Source organism: Rhinolophus sinicus, linkage group LG03 (assembly GCF_036562045.2).
Source record: "Rhinolophus sinicus isolate RSC01 linkage group LG03, ASM3656204v1, whole genome shotgun sequence".
NCBI classification, from domain to species: domain Eukaryota; kingdom Metazoa; phylum Chordata; class Mammalia; order Chiroptera; family Rhinolophidae; genus Rhinolophus; species Rhinolophus sinicus.
This window is the reverse complement of record NC_133753.1, coordinates 100,138,822-100,161,132: the sequence shown is the minus strand read 5'-3', so window position 1 is coordinate 100,161,132 and position 22,311 is coordinate 100,138,822. Positions and strand designations below refer to the sequence as shown.

Here is a 22,311-nt window from a genome sequence, read left to right as displayed (position 1 = left end):
TTGGCCAGGGAGAAAATTCGCCTGTGGGCACACCCCTTCCCTGCCTCCTCCCACCACAGCTTCACCCCTCCCCATACACACGTGTAGTTGACAATTAGCCTCCAACCCCCACAACCTGCCCGTAATTTTTCCTGCTGCAGATGACAGGCAAAACATTCTCTCCCTTTTGCATATTTGCAGGGCGCAGGCTGACTTCTCTAAGTTTTGTGATATAAGTGGAAAGACTGATCACCACATACATGTTCATGGCCAGCATTGGGATCCCAATAGTTTTCTGACATCTTTTGCCCTTAGCACGGCTCTCTCTTGGGCACTGCTCTGCCCTTGGAAGCATTATTTCTGGGAAGGAATTTGAAGTTGGTTGTCAGAGTAAATGGTCAGATTAGAAGCAGGAGTGAAGGTTGAGTTAGTTTGTTCTGTGTCCCCTATCCCAGGGGAGCAGGGAACAGGTACGGATTACGTGGAGGAATAAGCAGAAGAGGAAAGGGGCGAGTGTTGAGGGAATTCCTGTTGCCTTGGCCTTGGGCAAGTTACTGTACTTCTTCATCTATAAAATGGGAATGACGGCAGTTACTTTCTCATGGAGCTGCATGAGGAATGAAGAAGAAGGTCATAGAAGTGAGCTCCCGAGAGAAGCAGTGGGCACAGGGCTCAATGAGTCAGCTGTCGGGGGAGGTGGCACGGCTGTGTACTGCCCCTTGTGCAAGTCGCAGGGTAGAGCACCAATGGTGACCATCCCTAGGCACGGAAAGAGGTCAGTTGGATTTCTAAGACGTTTGTGTGCTGACGTGGCAAAGGTGGTTCCTGGGAATGTGGCATTGGCTGAAGGGGTCACAGAGAAGAGGCAGAAAGAAGAAGCGTTGGCAGCTGCCTACTGAGGAATAGCCTTGAATGGAGCCACCTTATTGACCATTGTGGGTAGAGCCTGTGGCCTCAGGCCCAGTGGGTCAAGAGGTCAGACAAGCCATGGGAGGCAGCACGTAGGGCCTGACCCCCTCCACCTTTGGTTTCCCAGGCCTGCTGCCTGCTGCCCGGATGGGGTAAGAGCCAGGGAAGTGGGGGGCTCCCAGGAAAACAGAAAAGCCAAGAGCCATGTTGTGGTTTCAGTTCTTGCCAGTGAGATTGAAAAATACACAAAACTTGAATCCCATGAGAGCCAGGGGCCAGCCCCCATCCCATCTTCACGGCTCCCACCACCTTCATTGTCCAGGGGGCTCTTTCTGTCATGGAGACCCCATGAGACCTGGGGAGAATTCATGGTTTGCCACCTAAATTCTCCAGTCCATCCTGTCCCTGCTTGGTAGGTAAAAAAAGAAGTACTTTCCCTCCAGCTTGTCCTGGTATGACAGTTCTGCTGGGCACCGAGGTGAGTTCAGTGTCTCCCCAGCATGGCGCAGTCCCGAGTTTAAGCTGATCTCCTCTGAATTCTTCCTGTTTCAGGGCCCCAGGCTGGCCCTGTGACATCCTTAGATAAGAGTTGAGCTCTGAACAGTTCCTCTGGTCTCTGAGATGTCACCACTGGCCCTGGAGTGTCCGTGGAACAGGCTGGCACTGAGCTGAGTGCCCCTTGATGGGGGTTGGGAGTGGTGGTGTGGAAGGCGTGGCATGGGCAGTGGTGGTGAGCGAGGTGGTGGGTGTGTCTGGGGTGGGAGCACCTGGTCACCTGTCCCCTCTCCTGCAGGCCTCCCCTGTGTACAGCTTCAGCTTTCCTCGCAGGAAATTGGAGTAGATTCGGAAAAGTTTGCACAAAGTATCAACAGTGAATGTTCGGAGTGGAGCAGGAGAGGCTGTTGCAGCTGGAAGGGCGATGGCTTCCTTCTGCCAAGGAGAGAACAGAAGGTTACTGCTGTGCCAGGGACCCGAGAGGAAGATGGGGTTTGGAATAGAATTGGAGGGGGCATGAGGAAAGCCTCAGTATTTCTCGGCAGGACCCTTCTCCCATTTTACAGAAAGGGCAGAGTTTGAGGGAGGGTCTACTCCTACACACCTGGGCTCCCAGCGCCCGAAGTAGGGAAGTGAGGCTTCGCAGGCTGCTGATGGCTTTGTCCACATGCAGCTGCAGGGTCTCAGATGGCTGGGAGGAGTTGGCCAATAGGGCCTGGCCCTGCAGGATGGCTTCTGAGAGCAGGGCCAGGCCCTGCCAGACGTCCACAGCCTGCTGCTCAACCTAAAGGGAGCAGAGACTTGAAGTCATCCAGCCCAAGCCAGCCCCTTCCTCCCTCTCCACAGCCCCAAGCACCTAGCTGAGCAAACAGCAGGCATGCAATAAGATTTGTGGAATGAATGAATGAATGAACAAATGAACATATTCCATTCAGCCCTCATCTTTACTGCTCCTTTTCTGCTCTCTCTCTAGCATTCTCCCTCCCACCCTATCAGGCTCTCAAAATGAGACTCTCCAAGAAGAAGGAAAAAATGAACTCACCTCCATCCTCTTCCAGGCATAGAAGTTAACCTTGGTGTCTGGGACGGTGATATTCTCACTGAAGCTGCAACCTTCCCCACAGCCCATCTGAAATGCGCAACACTGTGAGTCAGGGTGCCCAAGAGCTCCTGGCCAGGCAGCCCATAGGCCATAGGTCCCAGCTTTGCCTCTTACCTAACTTACAGGTGTGGGTTAGAGGCTACCAGTTTTATCATTTTTACTGGGGGCTCTGGCTTCCCACCTCCACCCCTGAACCAAGTGCCAGGTTGGAAGGAATCCAGCTTCCTGGATCTCGGAGGAGACCCCTGGACCCCTGAGAGTGAGTTCTGTGGAATGTCCTAGGAAGGAGGCCTCACCGTGACATTTTCAGCCTCCTTGGCCTCCAGGATGTACCTCTCCAGGACTCGGCTGTCACAGATGAGGTGTTGGGGGGCGCCTCGAACGGGGAGGCCCAGAGGAAGCAGCAAGGACAGCAGGAGCAGCACGGCAGAACATTCTAAAAAAAAAGAGCCAGGCTGGGTGTGAGGCGGAGAGGGGAGGAGAAGGGTTGATTTGGAGGGGCAGGTTCACACTTGCCGCTCCTCGCTGGGGCCAGTCCTCCCTACCCCAACCTTCCAAGCGCTCAGGTTCTGCCTCCTTTGCCTTCATTCAATCGCTACCGTGCACACCCCACCCCCCAGCTACCGGCCGCACTTCTCGGGGCCAAACTTCAATCCTGTTGTGACAGAGGCTTTCCCTCTCGAAGATCCTGGTGGTTGCTCCAGCGCCCAGGTATCAACTACCTCCCCACCCGCCTAGCAGCCCTTCTTTTCCCTGAATCCCCAAACTTCGTCCCCGTCTCCAGGTCACATTCCGCCTTTCTCAGGGACTCCCCGAGACCGTGTCCCACGTGGAGGCTGCCCCACCCCCCCTTGCCCTTCCGGGGTCCTCGGCAAGTCGCGGGTCCTTGAACCCAGCCACCTCGGGGCCAACAGCCCTAGCGGTAAATCCCTTCTCAAACACCGCCCGGGGCGGGAACTCCCCGGCGGGAGAGCACTCACCGCGCACCTCCATCTCCGCGCCCTGCCCAGCCGCTCAGCGACCGGGGGCTCCCCCGGCGCCCTCGTCCCGAGCCCTCATCCCGGGAAGCTCAGCAGGGCAGGGCCACCCCACGGGCCGGAGGAGGGGGCTACCGTCCCGGAGCCGCCGAGTCGGGGGTCGGGCCCAGCGAGCGCAGGGCCAGGGTCCGGGAGTACGCGAGGTGACCAGCCGGCGTTGGCCCAGGGACTGCGGCTGCGGCCGGGGGTCGGGGCTGTTATCAGCATGTGTGCGTGCGTGTGCGGGGGTGGGGGAGCCGTGTGCGTGAGGGGTCGCCGGAGGGCGGCCAGAGGGTCAGAGCAGGGGGCAGGACGCCTGGGTCGCGGGCTCGCCGGGGCGGGAGCGGACCCGCGGTAGGCACGTGTGCAGGGACACCCGTCTGCCCGCCAGACCCCGGGTTTGCACACTGGCAGGTTGGGCAGAACGCCTGCGCCTGGGAGAGGAGAGCCACTCTGAGAAAGGTTGGGGGCGCCCCGGTCTTGGGCGGGGGCTCAGAGCTGCCAGTGCCCGCGTTCCTGCGAAGCGGCGGTGTCTGAAAGCCAGTAAGGTGGCAAAGGCAAGTCAGTTGTCTTCCTTCTCACATGTTCTGTACTTGTTGTAGAACCAGTGTTGTTCACGCTGAGGAATTTGATGGGGGCGCACAGAGCAAGAAATGTGGGGGGTCTTCTCTCACCCCACACACTCCTCACTTTCTAGGACACTGAAATTGAACATTTACGGCACAAAGCACATGATATGCTGTGCAAGACACACATGCACTTTGACATCTGTTTCTTTGACCTGTGATATAGGCTAGCTTGCAAAGCAGAATTCTTACAAATTCTGGAATAGAGCTAACCCCCAGAGTGATGGCAGTTTGGATTTGCAGCTAAGCTTTTGTGGCTTCTAGAAAGCCCTGAGGCAGGGGGACAAGCTCCCCAGAGCAGGTGTGCAAGGCTGGCTGGCTCTCAAACCTCAGAAAGCAGCCTCAGCCTCTGAGCCTCAGTGTCCTTATCTGTCAAATGGGTGTGATGAAAATACCAGTCTCACCTCACACAGATTTCATAAGACAGCAAAGTCCTATAAATACAGGTGGTTATATATATTCCTTCACTCCCTACTCCATCCCATGATATTAGAGATATTTTATTCATGTGTTCAGTGCCTTCTTTGTGCAAGACACTTGACTACGCACTTTGCAGGACAAAAAGATGTGGAGATCTAGTTCCTGCCTCCTGGAGCTTGTAGTTTACTATAGAAATAAGATGGATACATCTTCGTGTGTGACAAAGACTGGAGTGCACAGAGATAAATTGTGAGAGTTTGGAAGAAGGAGAACTCCTCTATCTGGGGGATTCAAGGAAGCTTTGATGAGGGAGGTGGCAGTGAGCTTAGCTTGGAAGGGTGGGTAGGAGAGATGTGAGGTGGGTGTGGAAGGCCAATTCAGCAAGTGAAAGGAGGGTCAGGTGTGTTTGGGTGGAGGCTGCAGGGCAGGGAGAGGTGGAGATCAAGCCAGAGTGCTGGTGAGGGAGGGCTCAGGTTATGAGGGGCCTGGAATGGCACTCTGAGAAATTTGGGTTTTGTTTGCAGAGTGGGAAATGTTCATTCATTCAAGAAATATTTGTTTCTTCAAGAAATGAATATTCATTTCATATATATATGTACATATACATATATATATATATATATATATATATATATATACACACACACACACACACACACACATATATGTGTATATATATACTCTTGGCCAGAACCTGGGGATAGAGCAGTGAATAAAACAGGCAAGAATGCCTGCTCGCCTGCTCGCCTGCTCTGGTAGAACCGATATTCTAGTGGAGAAGCAGCCCATAAACACAAAAACGAATAAAAATAGAGGGTCTCCGATGGCAAAGAGGACTGAGAACAGGCATGGAAGGGGACCAGGAGTGTTGGAAGAGTTTGCAATTTTATACCAGACAGGCAGGGATGCATGCTGAGAAGGTGACCTGAACGAAGCCCTGACTGAGGTGAGGGAGGGAGCCGTGGGGTGCGGGGGAGTGTGATCAAAGACATGTTCAGAAAGATGGATGGAGAGGCCGCTGTGTTTCTGGTAGAAAGTAATGAGGGCCTGACTGTCTCAGCCCCTACTCCCCTACCCTCTGCTCACCTCCAGCCTACTCTGGGCGCCCTCCCTGAACCTGGTATACGGATATAACGGTCTGCATGCCCCATTATGCCTTCTGGTCCTAGTTTCCCTCTCAGCACCAGGCAGGCTCCCAGCTCTTCTTGGCCCTCAGATCCTGGTTCTGCTCTCTTCCCAGATCCCAGCTGTGGAACAAGCACACACACACTCACGTCCACACACGTCCACACATGCGTTCTGTCCCGACCCCCCCACAGCCCCCAGGCTCTGCTCTCCCAGTTCTCTGACTCCTGCGTCACTGCCCTGACCTGACCATGACGAGGAGACCAGGGACAGATGGGGAGGAGTGTAGACACAGCCCAGGAGAGGGAGGAGGGAAGGAGCCTCTCTGTGATGTGGGACCTGCCCCTCCCTCCCCTCTGACAGCAACTTGTCAGAGGCTCCTAGGCCCCTACCTTAGAGAAAGGAAGGAAGATGGGCCATGAGCACAGCCCGTAGGTGCTAGGGCCTGCGGGTGCTGGCTCATTCTCTGTGGCTTTTGGAAAGAGCTATGATTGCAGCTTGGACAGAGGGTAGAGGAGAGGGTCTTGGTCCACCCCACACCCAATCTCTAAACTGTGTAATCCTGCTAAAGGGGCAGGGGCTAGTTTGGAGCCCAACTTCAACCCAGGTGCTCTTGGTTACTGCCCAGCAGTATCTGTCCTCATCAGGGGACCCTGAGCAGGAAGAAATCAGGAAGCTACGGTACCTGCAGCCCCCCCTCCAATGTCCACCACCCCCTGCCCAATGCCCCCTCCGTCTGCCTGCTTATATTCCTCTGACATGGTGTTGACCCAGTCCTAGCACCACTGCAGGGGGCCTCCTCATTGACTCCTCCAGTTAATTCCCAACTCGCTGCTAGATGAACTTTCCCATTGAATAGCCTCTTTTGAGTCACTCCCCTGAGCAGGAGCCTGCAATGGCTCCCTGTTGCCTCAGAACTAAAACCCTCTGTGTTCTGTCACCCACCTACCTCTCCAGCCTATTGTCCCACATTGCTCATTACCTCTCCCTCCATCACATGAGCTCAGTTAGATGGCTTGCAGCTTCCTGTCCTTTGCTCACTCTGTGCCTTCTCCCTGGGTCAGCCAGCCTCCCACACTCTCTCGCCTTTTCTTCAAAGCCCAAACCCAAGGATTACCTCCTCTATGAAACCTTCCCTGAGCCCTAGCAGGAAGTTGTCTCCTTCCTCTGTGCTGCCATTTTTACACATCTTACATGCCTCTCAACTGTCATGGTTGAGCACTGCACAAGTCCAGGGGGTGTCATTCATGTAGACTTTGGTGGGAATGGTACCCTCTGGAGTCATGTAGCACAGGTGCCCCATTAATCGGAGAAGAGAGCAAAGGACAGTGTTAACAGGTCTTGTTCACCTTGGTACCCACCAGGCACCCAGCACGTTTCCTGTTTATGGTCATCACTCGTGTCTGACTTCCATTATGTCCCCAAACACTTCAGCCAGAGATTGACCTAGAGGAGGGAAGTAATCCATCCATCTTCAGAGTGGTGCTTGCTGAAGCCATGCCTGGACAACCTAGCTCTGGCATCATGGGGACTTACAAGGCCTTCCTCTACTTCCTGAGCAGGCAGCCACTGAGGCAGGGTCTGAAAAGGGACAGTTGTTACCAGAGGATGGCGGGGGTGGAGGCAGGCTCTGTTCCATGGAGTCTTCCTGGCAGCCAATTCAGATTGAAAATCCAAGGAGAAGCAAATTTACAGCCCCCCTGAGCTGTCCCAGACCCCAGGCAGCACGAAGTCCCAGCTGCCTTGAGTCGGGCTGGGGATAAGGGGGGCCTCTGGGCCTCTCCTCCCTCCTTTCCAAGCAGTGGCTTCTTGGCTTGACTTGGGAGTTCAGCCAGTGGCCCAGAAGACCTTCTGTGCTAGGAAGTGAGGTGGCTGGGGATCTTGGAGGATGGGGTGGGGGAGCGCTTCCTGACCCTTGGGGAACTGGGAAGGGAGCAAGAATGCTGGAGAAGGGATTCCTGCTGGATAACCAAAGAAAAGTCCTGTGTAAAGGTCAATTTGGAGAAATTGAGGCAAGGCCTGTTTTCTTGGCTACCGAGTAGCCGGGAGAACCAAATCTAGGTTACTGTTCTCAGCAAGCAGCTCTGTGGCCAGGGGTCTAAAGGGGTTGTCCAGTAAACAGGGACAATAGGTTCATGGCCTGAGCTTTACCACTTAGTAGCACCTGACTTGGGCAAGTGACTTTACCTCTGAGCCTTGTTTCTGTAGAATGGGGGTGGTGAAAATGATTGTAATCGCTTCCCAGGGCTGTTGTGGGATTATATAATACCTGGTGTAGGGTGATCAATAAACGCTAGGTGTTGTTCCTACACTGCTTTATTGTCCCTGCGATTTGTCCTCACTTTGGAAGCCTGGAGACCAAACCCCCACCCTTTTCTTTGGCCTTCCTCCAGCATCTTCCATTGTTCCCTCTGGGGAGCTAGGCACAAGTTCGTGGCACCTTTTCTCTGGTATTGTAGCTGTCCCACTGAGCAGCTCACTGGAAGAAGTCATGAGAATAGTGGGGTGTGGACAGAAGTATCTCTGGGTGTACACATTGACTGCACTTTGGAGAAACTTGCCCCTGAACATAACTGAGCGAAACGGCATTATTATAGGAGTTGGAGGTGGGTTAAGACATGGATATCAAGACAAGTCTCAAATTTAGTTAATTCAAAGTCTGGGCCCAACCAGAGATTCCTTGCGCCATCAACGAGGGTCCCCAGAGAAGCCTAAAGACCTTGGACGGAATGAAGCCTTTGGGCCCATCCTAGACAAGCATTACAGGGCCACGTTCCTTGGTTACTTGTCTCTTGAACCCCCAAAAGGTTTGGTCTTGGAAGCAGGGCTCCCAGAGCAATAATACCTCCACCTTGAGCTCCAGAACCAGTCTAGATTTCTATGAAAAGTGTCAGCCCTCATTTCCAGCTCACAAGTATCACTGAATATTCCTAAGCGCCTTCCCTTATCACCCATCCTATATCAGAAGATGGAGCTGCTGAATTGGCCACAGTAACTTTCCTATCCAAACAAAAATAAAATGAGAAAGTCCTAACTGAAACAAAACACTACTGAAAATATCAACGGGAGTAATGTTTTTCTCCCACGAAACGTCTTTGCACGTGTACAATTGTGAATACAAAAGTTTCATTTTGTATTGGGGCTTGGGGACTTTTTAAGGACTTTGCAGGGACTCTACTGAGCAGCCCTATAGGCTCTTCCTATTTGAAGGAATAGAGACCAAGCGCTACCCAAGGGAAGTTTATAGTAGCCTTAAACATACTTAAACATCCAAATCTAGCAAATTATTTACCCAAATTGTCCATGGTTCACTGAGAACTGGCGGATAACAGGAGCCTATTGTTTGACACCATAGGCATTCCCCATCTGTATATATGAGCCCTTCTGCTCATGTCTTATTTCATGAACCTGCAAACAATGTTAGTACTTTCAGGAAAGCATATTTTTCTTGCAGTAAACAACATTCATAGACTAAGTTGGACGGGACCTAGGAGATGTGGTGAAGGGGAAGTTCCACCCTCCGCTTGCATATTTCCAGCGACGAGACATTTGATGTTCTCCAAGGGAGCAGAGGCTTGTTATGGAGTAGACAGCAAGCTGTCCTCATGTGCATCCATTCATTCACTTGCCACTCCGTTCCTTCGCTTGTCGGATATTTATTTGTTACTGGATTGGGCAATGAAATCACTTCTCTTTGAGGTTACCTCATCAGTTTGATAACTAACTCCCCTGATCACCCCACCTAGAAAACAGAAGAACAGACTTCGTTAAAAAATTAACTTTTTCTTATTACAAAAACAATATGTGGGGCCAGCCCGGTGACTCAAGTGGTTGGAGCGCCGTGCTCCTAACACTGTCGAAGGCCACCGGTTCGATTCCCACATGGGCCAGTGAGCTGCTCCCTCTACAGCTAAGATTGTGAACAAGGACTCTCCCTGGAGCTGGGCTGCGGTGAGCAGCCGGACGTTGGCGTGGGCTGCTGCGGGCTGCTGCGGGCTGCTGCGGGCTGCTGCGGGCTGCTGCGGGCTGATGAGTGCTGCCAGGAGCTGCTGGCAGCCAGCGTGAGTGGCCAGCAGCCTCATGAGCGGCCGGCAGCCGGAAGCCAGCGAGAGCTGCCGTGAGCTGCTGTGAGCAGCCAACCTACGACCAGCGACCAACTTCCTCAGCCGGGGGGAGCACAAGGCTCATAATACCAGCACGGGCCAGGGAGCTGTGTCCTACACAACTAGACTGAGAAACAACGGCTTGAACCAGAGTGGCGGGGGCGGGGGTAGGCGAAAGGGGGGAAAAAAACCAACAATATGTGATCATTGAAAAAGTAGAAAAGATGGCTAAACAAACAAAAAAACCCCATAAATTACAAAGCACCCATAATGCCATTTGGGAGACGGAGTCTTAAGTGGCCATTTTCACAGACTTCTTTCTTGGTGGAATAAGCTTTGCCTCACTCCAAATCTCTGTGCTGCTGGACATCTGTTCCCTAAGGAACTACATTCCACACATACTTCTAGTCCGACTTCTCCAAGGGTTCAAGGGTGTGTGGAACATACCATTTTTCCTCCAACTCTTGACCATGCACCAGGCACTCACCTGGCACATAATATGGGGACCTTCACAGGAGTATTACCAGCCTCTCCAAAACCAGTTCATGTGTCCTGAGGGCCTGTCTTCTTCCCTGCCAGGCAAGCCACAGAGCCTGACAGAACTAACTCAGCTTTGTGATTCTGACACACACAAATCACCTTCCTCCCCCCCTCCCATTCCCACTAAGAGCCCCCAAACCATTCCTTAGCAAAATGGCTCATATGAACAAGAGCAACACTTACCATTTATTGAGCCCTTACTAATGCCAAGACAGCTCCAAGCACCATGCAAATTATTAGTCTTTTAAGTCTATCTGTCCTGCTTCCTATTGGACGTTAGGGGACCAATGGTTTGCACCACTCCAGGAAGGCCTGGTGCCTAACACAAACCACTACAACTGATGGATGCTGAGCAATGGCTGATGAACAAATGTCTACACCTGCCTCCAAGATAAGCATTTGAATTCTGGCTTCTGAGGATGGTTTTGAAGTAGGAGGTTATTAGGCAGTCATTGTGGGCTCTTCAGCTGTTAAGTAAAAAGAAGTGAGGGGAACTGCATTTGGACATACCTTCTGCTGCCACCACTTTCCCATTTCTCAAGTTTTGATGGAAGACACTTCAGAGAGTCAGTAGATGGGGGGCTGGAGGGAGGGTGTTGGACAGAGGCTGTTCTCAACCTCTCTTCTGACTTCCCTACAGAAAGGATGGAGTTCCCTACCCCACGTACCACTCCTGGTCTCCAGTAGATGCAGGAGCCTTCCCTTCACCTCCTACCTGTCCCCACACTCAAGGGTGTGCCCCACACTCTCTTTTCCTTCAGTGGCAATGTCTAGGGGCTGTTCATGTAAACGTGCCACTTAGCAAACCGCCCTGGCAAGCTGTGAGAGAACATGGAGTAGAAACAACAAACAAATAGACTGGGAGACATAGCTGCCAAAACAAACGCAAAAGGGATGCCTGCCACCACCTCAGCTGGGGCCAGGCTAGGAGCACAGAGACAAGAACACATACGTGCAGGGAGACACATAGTTCCATCCAGATCCCTGACAGCTTCCCACTCTGTTACTGGGGGCTCCAGGGCAAGGGAGACTTGCAGTCAAGGCTGACAGGGGAATGGGGGGCAGTGGGTGTGTGATAGGAACATCTCCCATCTTGTCTCTGCAGTCTCCTGCTTTCTAGCCACGCTGGGTGACTCTCCAACCCCCAAACACGCCTTGCCTATTCATGAATCCCCTTAGTGTATACCAATCTCTCTGCCAGATATGCCCTTTCCCCTCTTTCTTGCCTGGCAAACTATTAATCCTCCAAAATCCAGGTCAAAGGTGAAATGATCTTAGACTCAGGAAGTTAGCCATTTCCTTCTCCACATTTCCATATCATGGCTACTATTACTTCTTATATAACATATCGTCCTCATTCACAAAAACTGTGTACCACCTTCCCAATTAAATGGTGAGCTCCGTGAAGGCAGGGGCCATTTTATACTCATCTTTGTATCCCCAGGGCCCAACCCAGGCCTTGGCGTACAATAGGTACGCAGCACGTTTAGTTATTTGAATGAAGCATTAGTCGTTCAGTAAGGAGTGTGCTTCTTGAGTTGCTGGCAGTCACTCACCCAGTACCAAAGTCCCTCATCAATAGGAATACTCAAGCCAGGAGGGATTTTGGATAAATAAGGCTGATTTTCAGAACCCAAACCAAACTGCCTTCAAGCAAACTAGAGCAAAATTCTGTTACTAACCTTTAAATCAGACTTGCAAAATTGTGACCTCGACCAAAGTAAAAAACACAATTTACCTCATAACTAGTACACGTGTGTGTGTGTGTATATATATATATATATATATATATATATATATATATATATATATATCGTGTTTCCCCGAAAATAAGACCTAACCGGAAAATAAGCCCTAGCATGCTTTTTCAGAATGACATCTCCTGAACATAAGCACTAATGCATCTTTTGGAGCAAACCTTAATATAAGACCTGGTCTTATTTTCAGGGAAACACTACATATATATATATGTATATATATATCGTGTGTATATATATATATGGTAATGTTGGCATTTTTTCAGTTATCAATGGGTGGATATACCATTTAAGTTAAACTTTTTATACTTGCTTTTTAAAAGCCTAAATTGATTTCAAGACACACAAATGGGTCAACATCCACTTTGACAAACATGACTCTAGCTTGATAAACACGAGAAATCAGATCCTTCTACAAATACCTCAGAAAGATTTATTATCTGTATGCCCACTAATTCAGAGTGGGGTTTCCTTTTCCACTAGAGCAGCCCAACCAGAAGGGTCTGAAGGGATCTGGACCATAGCTGCTTAGAACAATTTGGGCCCTGCAGGACCAGGAAGCAAACAAAGCTGTGTGTCAGTCCCTACCACAGAGCCTGATACAAAGGAGGCCCCAGTCTTTGCTTCTGCTTCCCTCGTCCTTAAACCCTCACCTTTCCTGTGATTGGAAACTGCCACCAGAACTTGACTTCTGAGCATACACCTATCCCAGCTGCACTCAGCAGGTGAGTGTACATCTTATTCATCCGGCCTGCCTCTGAGAGGGTAAGAAATTTTAAAGCAAACATTGGGTTGTCAGGCTTCTGCATTATACTAAAGTTTGTTTTATGTTACACTGTCCATAGTACAATCTATGCGCTGTGAAGGCAGGAAATACTTGGGTTCCCTTCCTGCACCTAAATACTTGTCAAGTTTCCTACTCTCCTTTCCAGGTATGCACAGACTTTACACAGGGGAGAGGCAGTGGAAGTGGGGTGGCGGGGCACTAACACAACTTGATACTTTTTATTGTCTAGGACAATGGTTACAGACCACAAAGATTCAGGAAGACCCTCTGCTTGGGTCCAATAAGAGATATACTCCCCCTCTCAATTCAGTCCTTTGGGCTATGAGGCGACAGGCTTTTTCTTAAGTGGGTCTGGTAGGAGGTCCACGACAGTACTCAGTACAAGGAGAGTCACATCTCTGCCTAGCTGTGTGGGGGAGGGTGGACAAAGTAAGCCAGTCTCATTTCTGTTACTTGGGTGTGACCCTGAAGACGCGAATGTGGATAGCAGAGTTGTTGCGGATGCGGGTCAGTGGTTCTCGCGTATCAGTCTCTGGTTCCAGCTCATCAACAAGCTCCACTGTGGAGGTATTGGCAGCCACCTGCAAGGACCCGAAGCTACCTGCCTGCAGCTGTAGGGCAATGTTGATGGCGCGGTTGATGGCCAGGCCCAAGCCATGAATGTAGATCTCAGTGCATGCGTTCTGACCCCGTGTCCCTCCATCCAGCAGCTTTTGGCAGCGAGCCAGCTGGGCCTTAAAGTCAGTCTTCATGTTGACATAAATGTCATTGGGCCTCCGGGGCAGGCGGTGAGGCAGTCGCTTCCGAAGAGTGTACTCCACGGGATCCAGCTCAGCCTCTACAGCCCCGCGGGGCTCTCGGTTTTCGGCCATGTAGCGTGCCCTAGCACGAGAAAGGGCGAGATCAACGGGGGTGACAAGGGACTTCATTTCCTTCCTACCCATTTCCTGCCCAAAGGGTGTAGCCAGGAAGGGGTGCACTTGACGTCCCTCTTCCCTTCCAGCCTCAATCCCCGCCCACTCACCTCAAGCTCCCACATCTCCCCCACCCCCAGTTCTTATTCATTCATCGCGTCACCCCAACTTCAGGCCCCTCCACCACCCCTTCCCTGGCTCTTCCGCGCCTACTCTCTCCGGTCCACCGTGGCCTCCACGCGCACGCGGCCCGCTCCCCTGCCCGGCCGCTCAAGCGTTGCGCTGACTGGCCCGAATAGAGGGCGTTGTCCGCGACCTTCGGGCCCCAGGAAGGGAAGAGAAGGGGCGCGCAACAAGAATGCCCGGTCGCAGGCGGCCCCGGACTCCTGAAAGGACTGTAGAGTGCGCACGCGCGCCGGGCCCTCCGCCAGGCCCACACGGTGCACGAATCGCCTCTCGGCCTCCGTTCTCCCCGCCCCTTTCCAGAGCGATTGCACAATCGCGCGAGGTCTTTGAGTAACGCGAGGCTTCCGGGGGCGATGGAATCTACAACGTGTACGCCTCGGAGGCGGAGACAAGTACCAAGTCAAAGTGGGGGAGGATCTAGGAGGAGGGTCAGCTTTCCTAGGCCAGTCCAAGTTCCTGGCCCGCGGAGGGGTCCTGTGGGATGGGGGTGGTGTGGTGTGGGGGGGCGTGGAGGTGAAGCGGCTATTCTAGGGGCGTGGAAGATTTGGGCGACGGTCTTGTAAAGATAGCAGGGAGGGCGGCGAGTTCAGGACAACGTGATCGCGAAGGACCCTGAAGGCAAGTCCGGACTCCCGCGTCCATCGCAGTTCCTCTGGTCGGAGGAGGCGTGGCATTGTTGGCAGAGCTGACCTCATGCCCAAGGTCCCTGTGGCCCAAAGACGGAGGTGGGCATCGAGTGGCGAGGTCTGGCCCTCGGCGGAGGACAGCATCCTGGGACTCCCCTGCAGTTCACGGAGAGCTGTCCCTCTCCCCCCACTGCCTCTTGCCTGATTGACCCCAGGCCTGCCCTTGGGGACCCAAGCTGTGAGACCCGGTTTCATTGTTCCCTGGGGGTACACTGACTTACCCACACGCCTGAACTACCACTCACCACTTCTCCAGCTGTGGCCAGCCACCCGGGAGCGGGCAGGTGCGCCCCCTAGCGGGCAGGGCAAGGCGGCGCAGGGGTCGGGGGAAGGAGGGTCGTGGCTCCTTAAGGCCAGGTTTCCTCTGCCTGGGGAGGGGCTTCTCTACCTAGATTGGTGTCGCTTCTGGAGACTTCTCTTCAGAAATGCGTTAGCCCTGCATTGGGGACCTCATACTACTCTCCGCTTGACTTTTACCCATCACTCAAATGGGGATAATTCCTGTCTTGTCCTGGAGTTGTGAGGCATAATCTATATAACCTTGTAAACTGGAAGCCTACACATGAGTTGGTATTTTTATGGCCCTCAGACCCCTCTCTAGATACCTAGGGTGCAGTCTATAACCTCATACGACTGGCGGTTAGAAAGAGGTCAGGTTCCTGAGAATTTAAATCCCATAGTTCTTTTAGCTTCAGATTCTTTCATTAACCACAAGTTTGGGGGCATATAGCTGGGGCTAGGCGAAAGGCTGGCTACAACCCTATACTGCCTGAGAAGTGACATCTCAGCTGAGTTTTTCTTAAAGTTTTTATTATTATTATTATTATTATTATTATTATTATTATTGGGGAATGTTGGGGAACAGTATGTTTTTTCAGGGCCCATCAGTTCCAAGTCAAGTTGTCCTTCAGTCTAGTTGTGGAGGGCGCAGCTCAGCTCCAAGTCCAGTCGCTGTTTTCAATGTTTAGTTACAGGGGGGTGCAGCCCACCATCCCATGTGGGAATTGAACGGGCAACCTTGTTAAGAGCTCGCACTCTAACCAACTGTGCAAACCGGCCACTCCTCAGCTGAGTTTTAATGGATAAACTGGAGTCCTTCAGGGAACCAAAGAGTATTCTGGAAACACTGAATAGTATATTTACAAGAAGGGAAGCATAATCTAAGCTTCCACCTCAAGGAACTAGAAAAAGAAGAGTCAACTGAAGCCAAACCAAGAAAATGGGAGGAAATAATAAAAAGCAAAAAAATCAATGAAATTGAACATAGAAAAACAACAAAGAAACTCAAAGCAAAGGCTGGTTCTTTGAAAAGATAGATAAAATTGATTTAGCAAGACTGGCAAAAAAGAGAGAACAAGAGAAAGAAGATTCAAATTATGATTATCAGAAATAAAGGGATGGCACTAAAGAGCCCGTACACTAAAAAATACTAAGAGAATAATACAGACAACTCTACATACATTAATTTGACAACTTAGATAAAACAGACCAATTCCTAGAAAACCACAACCAAACCCAAGATGAAATAGATAATCTGAATAGTCCTGTAACTATTAAAGTAAATAATAGCTTTTTAAAAACCTTTAGAAAAATATCTAGGTCAGATGGCTTCACTGGTGAATTCTACCAGATGGAGAAATAACACAAATGCTACACAATCTTTTCCAGAAAACAGTAGGAAGGAATGTTTTCCAACCAATTTTACGAGGTCAAACCCAAAGACAATACAAAAGAAAACTACAGATGTTAGCAAATTTAATCCAGCAACATAGTAGACACTCTTTACCAACAGTTTCACTTTCCACGGTTTTAATTAAGTGGTCAACTGTAGTATGAAAATATTACATGGAACATTTCAGAAATAATTCATAAGTTTTAAATTGCGCGCCACTATGAATAGTGTGATGAAATCTTGCCTTCCTGTTCTGTCCCTTGAGGGATGTGAATCATCCCTTTGTCCAGTGTATCCACACTATATACACTACCCACCCACTAGTTACTTAGTAGCCATCTTGATTATCAGATTAGCTGTCAAGGACTGCAGTGCTTGTGTTGAGGTAACTCTTATTTTACTCAATGGCTCCAAAGGGCAAGAGCAGTGATGCTGGCAATTCAGATATGCCAAAGAGAAGCTGTAAAGTGCTTCCTTCAAGTGAAAAAGTATGTATGTATAGGAAAACCATAGTATATACAGGGTTCAATAATAGCCGTAGTTTCGGGTATCACTGGGGGTGTTGGAATGTATCCCCGGAGATAAGTGGGGAATACTGTACATAAAAATAATTATACACCATGACTAAATAGAGCTGATTTCAAAGATTGTTCAATATAAGAAAGCCAATCAGTATTATCTACCATATTAACAGTCTAAAGAAAATTCACATGATCATATCAAACTGATACAGAAAAACTAACATAATTTAGCACCCTTTTATGATAAAAACTCTAAGCAGGGCCAGCCTGGTGGCTCAGGCGGTTAGAGCTCCATGCTCCTAACTCCGAAGGCTGCAGGTTCGATTCCCACATGGGCCAGTGGGCTCTCAACCACAAGGTTGCTGGTTCAATTCCTCGAGTCCCGCAAGGGATAGTGGGCTCTGCCCCCTGCAACTAAGATTGAACACGGCACCTTGAGCTGAGCTGCCGCTGAGCTCCTGGATGGCTCAGTTGGTGGGAGCGCATCCTCTCAACCACAAGGTTGCCGGTTCAACTCCCGCAAGGGATGGTGGGCTGTGCCCCCTGCAACTAGCAACAGCAACTGGACCTGGAGCTGAGCTGCGCCCTCCACAACTAAGATTGAAAGGACAACAACTTGACTTGGAAAATAAAAGTCCTGGAAGTACACACTGTTCCCCAATAAAGTCCTGTTCCTCTTCCCCAATAAAATCTTAAAAATTAAAAAAAATAAAAAGACTCTAAGCAAAAAAAGAATAGAAGGAACATCTTCAACCTGATAAAGAGCATCTACAAAAAACCTGCAGCTACCATTATACTTAATGATAAAAGACTGGCTACCTTGCTTTAAAAATCAGGAATAAGGCAAGAATGTCTTCTCTCACCAACCACTCTGGAAGTCCCAGACAGAGCAATAAGGCAAGAAAAAGATACAGATTGTATTTCTATATTCTGGCAATAAACAATTGGATATGAATTTAAAATACAATACCATTTATAATCACCCGAGATGGGGGGAGGTGGGAGAAATATTTACGTATAAGTCTAATAAAACACGCACAAAATCTACATGCTGAAAACTACAAAACACTGATGAAAGAAATCAAAGAAGATCTAAGTAAATACAAAGATACACAATGTCTATGTATTAGAAGATTCAACATAGTAAAGATACCAATTCTCTCCTAATCTCTAGCTTTAATGCAATTCCTATGAAAAGCCCAGCAAGAATTTTTTCAAATACAAACAAGCTTATTGTAAAATTTATATGGAAAAGCAAGAAAAGTTAAAGCAATTTCGAAAAAAAAAATTATATCACCTGATTTTAACTTACTGTATAAATACAATATTAAGACAGTGTGGTAACTGCCAAGGGATAGACACAAAAATCAGTAAAACGGAAAGGAGGACCCAGAAATAGATTCATACAAGTACAGTCAGCTGATTTTTGACAATGATGCAAAAGCAGTTGAATGGGGAAAGAACAAGTCTTTTCAGCAAGTGGTGTTAAAGCAAGTGGACAAATAGGCAACTAAACCTCAACCCTATGCAAAAAATCAACATAAAAATGGATGGTAAATCTAAACATAAAATGTAAAACTATAAAACTTTTAGAGGAAAACATCTTTATGACATAGGGTCAAGTGAAGTGTTCTTAGATACAACCTCAAATGCACAATCCATTAGAGAAAAAAATTGATAAATTGTACTTCATCAAAATTAAAAACCTTTACTCTGTGAAAAACCACATTAATAGGATGAAAAAAAGCCACAAACTGGGAGAAAATGTTTACAAATCATGTATCTGACAAAGAGCTTGTATCCAGAATATATAAAAAAACTCTCTAAACTCAAGAGTTAGAAAACAAACCCAGTTAGAAAATGGGAAAAAGTCTTGAACAGACACTTTAGCAAAGAGGGTATAAGTATGGCAAATAAGCACATAAGATGCTCAGTATTCTTAGCCATTACAAATGCAAATTAAAACCATGACAACCACTACACACCTATTAGAATATCCAAAATAAAAAATCTTGACAATAACACGTGCTGACAAGAGTGCAGAGAAACTGCATGTCTCATACACTGCTGTACAACTAACTGTTAAATGGTACAGCCACTCTGGAAAAGTTGGGCAGTTTCTTCTAATACTAAAAATATACTCACCATATGACCCAACAAGAACACTCCTAGGCATTTAAAACCTGTACACACATGTCCATAGCAGTTTTATTTATTGATAAAAGTGAACTGGTATCTTAAAATGCTTACCCAATACCAGTTCACTTTTAACATTATAATAGCCTAAACTGGAAACAACCCAGGTGTCTTTCAGCAGGTGAATGGTTAAACAAACTATGATACATCCACACCATGGAATACTATTCAGCAATGAAGGTGGGATCAAGCAGCCCTGTTAGATGGAATACTGGTGACATCATAGAATACTGTGCTAAGCAGCTCAGTTTTGTGTGGAAGGCAAACAATATGAGCAAGATAGTGTGACCAGTGGAGGGAATGTACAGGATTTGGTGGACCCCCAAGGAAGAACAGCCAATATGACCTTGGGGGATCCAAGGTTTTCTAAAGGAAGCAATGGCTAAGCTGAGATAGGAATGCGTAGCAGTGGGGCTCATATCCTGTGTAGCCCCTCCTGCTACAATGGTGAGGTTTAGGACTATGCCGTGGGACGTAGGGGAGAAGAGGAGGAACAGCTTGTGAGGTAGGAGGAAACCCAGGATGGAAGCCAGGTGAAGAAAGCAGTTCCTGGAGGAGGGAGTGGTGTCATGCTGCTCAGAGGCCACACAGGATAACGGCCGGTGGCTTTAGCAATGTGGCGGTCATTGGTGACCTGACAAGCAGTTACATTTGGTCGACCACCAAAGAACTTGGCACATGGCAGAAACTAATTCTTAATGAAATACATTAATTTTAAGGTCCATTTTGTCTAATAATTAACTATAAGCACAGTTTATGAACTATCATTCCATTACTCAGGTTGTGTGTCTTTTCATGATGTCTAAAATGTTTTCCATACTTTGACATCCAGATAAATGTAAAGGTTCACAATTTAGGTGGGTGAACCAAGCTCTGTAACAAACTGATTTGACACTAAAGATGGTCCTTATCTTTTCACATTTCATTGAAGGCAAACACCGCAGAGGAATCTGCCATTAAGAAAAAAGGCAGAGCTTGGCTGTTTAGTCTTGAGACCTCCCTCTCATCTAGATTTATCATCTAACCAAATTTTTTAGTTCTAAAGCTTCTAAATTTAAAACAACACAGACCAAGACATTTTACAGCATAGCACCTGAATAAACAAAAATATTTTACGTCCAAGTGATTTGTTTCTAATTTTTTTCTTTAATCCTGTATGAGAGATTCAGTCTGATATCATAGTTTCCTTTCTCACAGAGGGCATTTATGCGGTTCATTTCCAGTGTCAGCAGCAGCAGGGTACCCACTTTACAGTTGGGGAACATTACTTGCCCAGGGTCACAAGCTGGACACATGAAACCATGGGTTATCACTATTAATTTTCTACCCTCTCCTTGATTCAGTGCATCTAGTGGGTGCTACTTTCAGAACAAAAACATTTTCATGGTAGCATTCTAGGCCCTCAACTGAGTTTCACTTCACTTCTCATCCAACTAGCAATCCAGATCGTCTTCCATCAGCCTGGATTGTTACTATTCTCAAAGGGGTGCCCACTTTTCCTAAATCTATCCAAATCCTGCCCTTCCTTCCAGCTCAGCACAAACCTCAGTCCCCAACATTTTCCAATCCACAGAGGTCCCCTCCCCCATTGTCCCTGCACCATTTCTCCACCGTAATTTACAATCTCATATTCGCCAATTAATAAGTAAAACATGCTAAGACCGCACTCATTCAGAAGTTAGACTACTGGTAATTTCAACTACCCAGAATACAATCTAGCGAAGTTAAAACAACAAAAACAACAAAAGCTTTTAAGTAAGAAAAAACAGCTGTCATAAATTTATGAGCTTTAATCTAGGAGAATTCTGACCCAAGATTAGATTCTGTTGATACATCTTCATACAGTGTTAACAATCTGAATATTGTGGACCCTGTGGAACCACAAGCCCCTATTAGCTAACATTTATGGAGTGCTCGTCCTGTGCCAAGCACTGTGTTAAGTGTTTTACCATACAAGCCAGAGAGGAGAGCGATTAATGAATTTGCCCAAGGACACTGTTGGTAATGGAAAGAAGCACAGAAGCCATTGCTTTAAACAATTGCATTTTGCAGCTTTTGAGCAAGCAGCTTGACTGACAACACTGAGGCAGGAATCAAGACTGCAAGAAAGTCAGCAGAACTGAAACAAACCGACACTAAAACTACGAGTGCTTAGAAGCCTGGGGGATACTCCCGTGCCGGAACAAAGGGCTTTGCTTGTAGTAGCTCCTAAGGTTCGCACTCTGTTATGGCACAACACAGGGGACTCAAGTTCCTAGACTGAACTTAACTTTCCCTGTCTTGAGGATTATTTTGTATTTCATAACAGTTCTTTTAGGATGCTGGGTAGCAGAGTACACATTCTGGAATGACCTCCAAGGAAAATAGTGGAAACACACAAAAACTTTTTCATTCGAAAAGGTTCAGGGATTCAGAAAATTCCTGAAAACCTGTTTTAAACAAAGGAGGTGTCAATCGAAGTCTTACATTTGCATAGCAGTTAATCGCTTTTCAAAGTCTTTCACATTCACCCATTTTACTGCTTTTAGCGCTCCAGGGAGTGGAGTGAGGGCCAGCCAGGTACGGGGCAGAGGACAGCATTAACTCCTTACTATACGAGAAAGCTTCAACTCTTCCTCAGTGGCGGAGCCAGGTAAAACTCTAGGTCTCACCAGTCAACGCGGCCTGGGGCTGTTTCTAAATCATTAGGTTCCTCATTTATTGTATATATCCCAGGACGTCTGATAAACACACCTCAAGATCGTTTATAGTCTCTCAATACAGGCGGGCTTCCTGGAGGAAGCCGTCTGACCGGGAAAGGCCGGTGATGCCACTAGCGGCGGCCCCGTCGCGATGGTCGAGCGTCACGTGCCGGTGGATAGCCGCGGAGTACAACGGGGACCCCCCCCAATCTGCCCGCAGCAGCCCCCGCGTCACGTGACGAGCCGGGCTCCCGGGTCACGTGCCGGGGGGGGGTCGGAGGCGGCGGGCGTCCGGGCCGCGCCGGCGGGGCACGCGGGGAGCGCGCGAGGCCGTGCGGGTCCGAGCGGGCGGGAGCCGCGGAGGGAGGAGGCGGCGGCGGCGGAGGGGGCGGCCCCGCGGCCCCGCGTCCGCGTCACGTGGTACGAGGCGGGCAGCCATCTTGCTACAAACACAAACAGAGGGGGGCGGCCGCCGCGGGAGCGCCAGCGCCCCCTCCCCCGCCGCCGCCCCCGGCCCGCCGCGCGCCGCCCGCCCGCCGCCCACGCCCCGCGACCGGAGCCTCGCGCCGCCCGCCCGCCCGCCGCGGTAAGCGCTC

At 49.2% G+C, this 22,311-nt stretch overlaps 2 protein-coding genes across 3 annotated transcripts; both read right to left on the bottom strand.

Annotated features, from left to right (window-relative positions):
• Nucleotides 1–222: 222 nt before the first annotated feature.
• On the bottom strand, nt 223–6,644 carry EPO (erythropoietin). The gene is given in 6 exon segments (XM_074329190.1): nt 223–1,818; nt 1,988–2,167; nt 2,426–2,512; nt 2,782–2,921; nt 6,065–6,234; nt 6,622–6,644. Coding segments are annotated over 6 exon segments (759 nt in total). The 3' UTR covers nt 223–1,659.
• Nucleotides 6,645–13,047: 6,403 nt separating this feature from the next.
• On the bottom strand, nt 13,048–22,051 carry POP7 (POP7 homolog, ribonuclease P/MRP subunit). 2 transcript variants are annotated; one of them, XM_074328353.1, is made up of 2 exons: nt 21,768–22,051; nt 13,048–13,741 (listed from the first exon to the last, which is right to left on the bottom strand). In XM_074328353.1, the coding sequence occupies exon 2, from the start codon at nt 13,729–13,731 to the stop codon at nt 13,309–13,311; it is 423 nt and encodes a 140-aa protein (XP_074184454.1). In that variant the 5' UTR covers nt 13,732–13,741; nt 21,768–22,051; the 3' UTR covers nt 13,048–13,308. The 2 variants fall into 2 exon arrangements, with proteins under 2 accessions (XP_074184454.1, XP_019608239.1); XM_019752680.2 differs by lacking the exon at nt 21,768–22,051 and adding an exon at nt 13,987–14,234.
• Between the last annotated feature and the right edge of the window lie 260 nt (nt 22,052–22,311).

Coding starts and splice junctions, on each gene's coding strand:
- POP7 (XM_074328353.1), bottom strand. CDS start 13,731: ATGGCCGAAAACCGAGAGCCCCGCGGGGCTGTAGAGGCTGAGCTGGAT.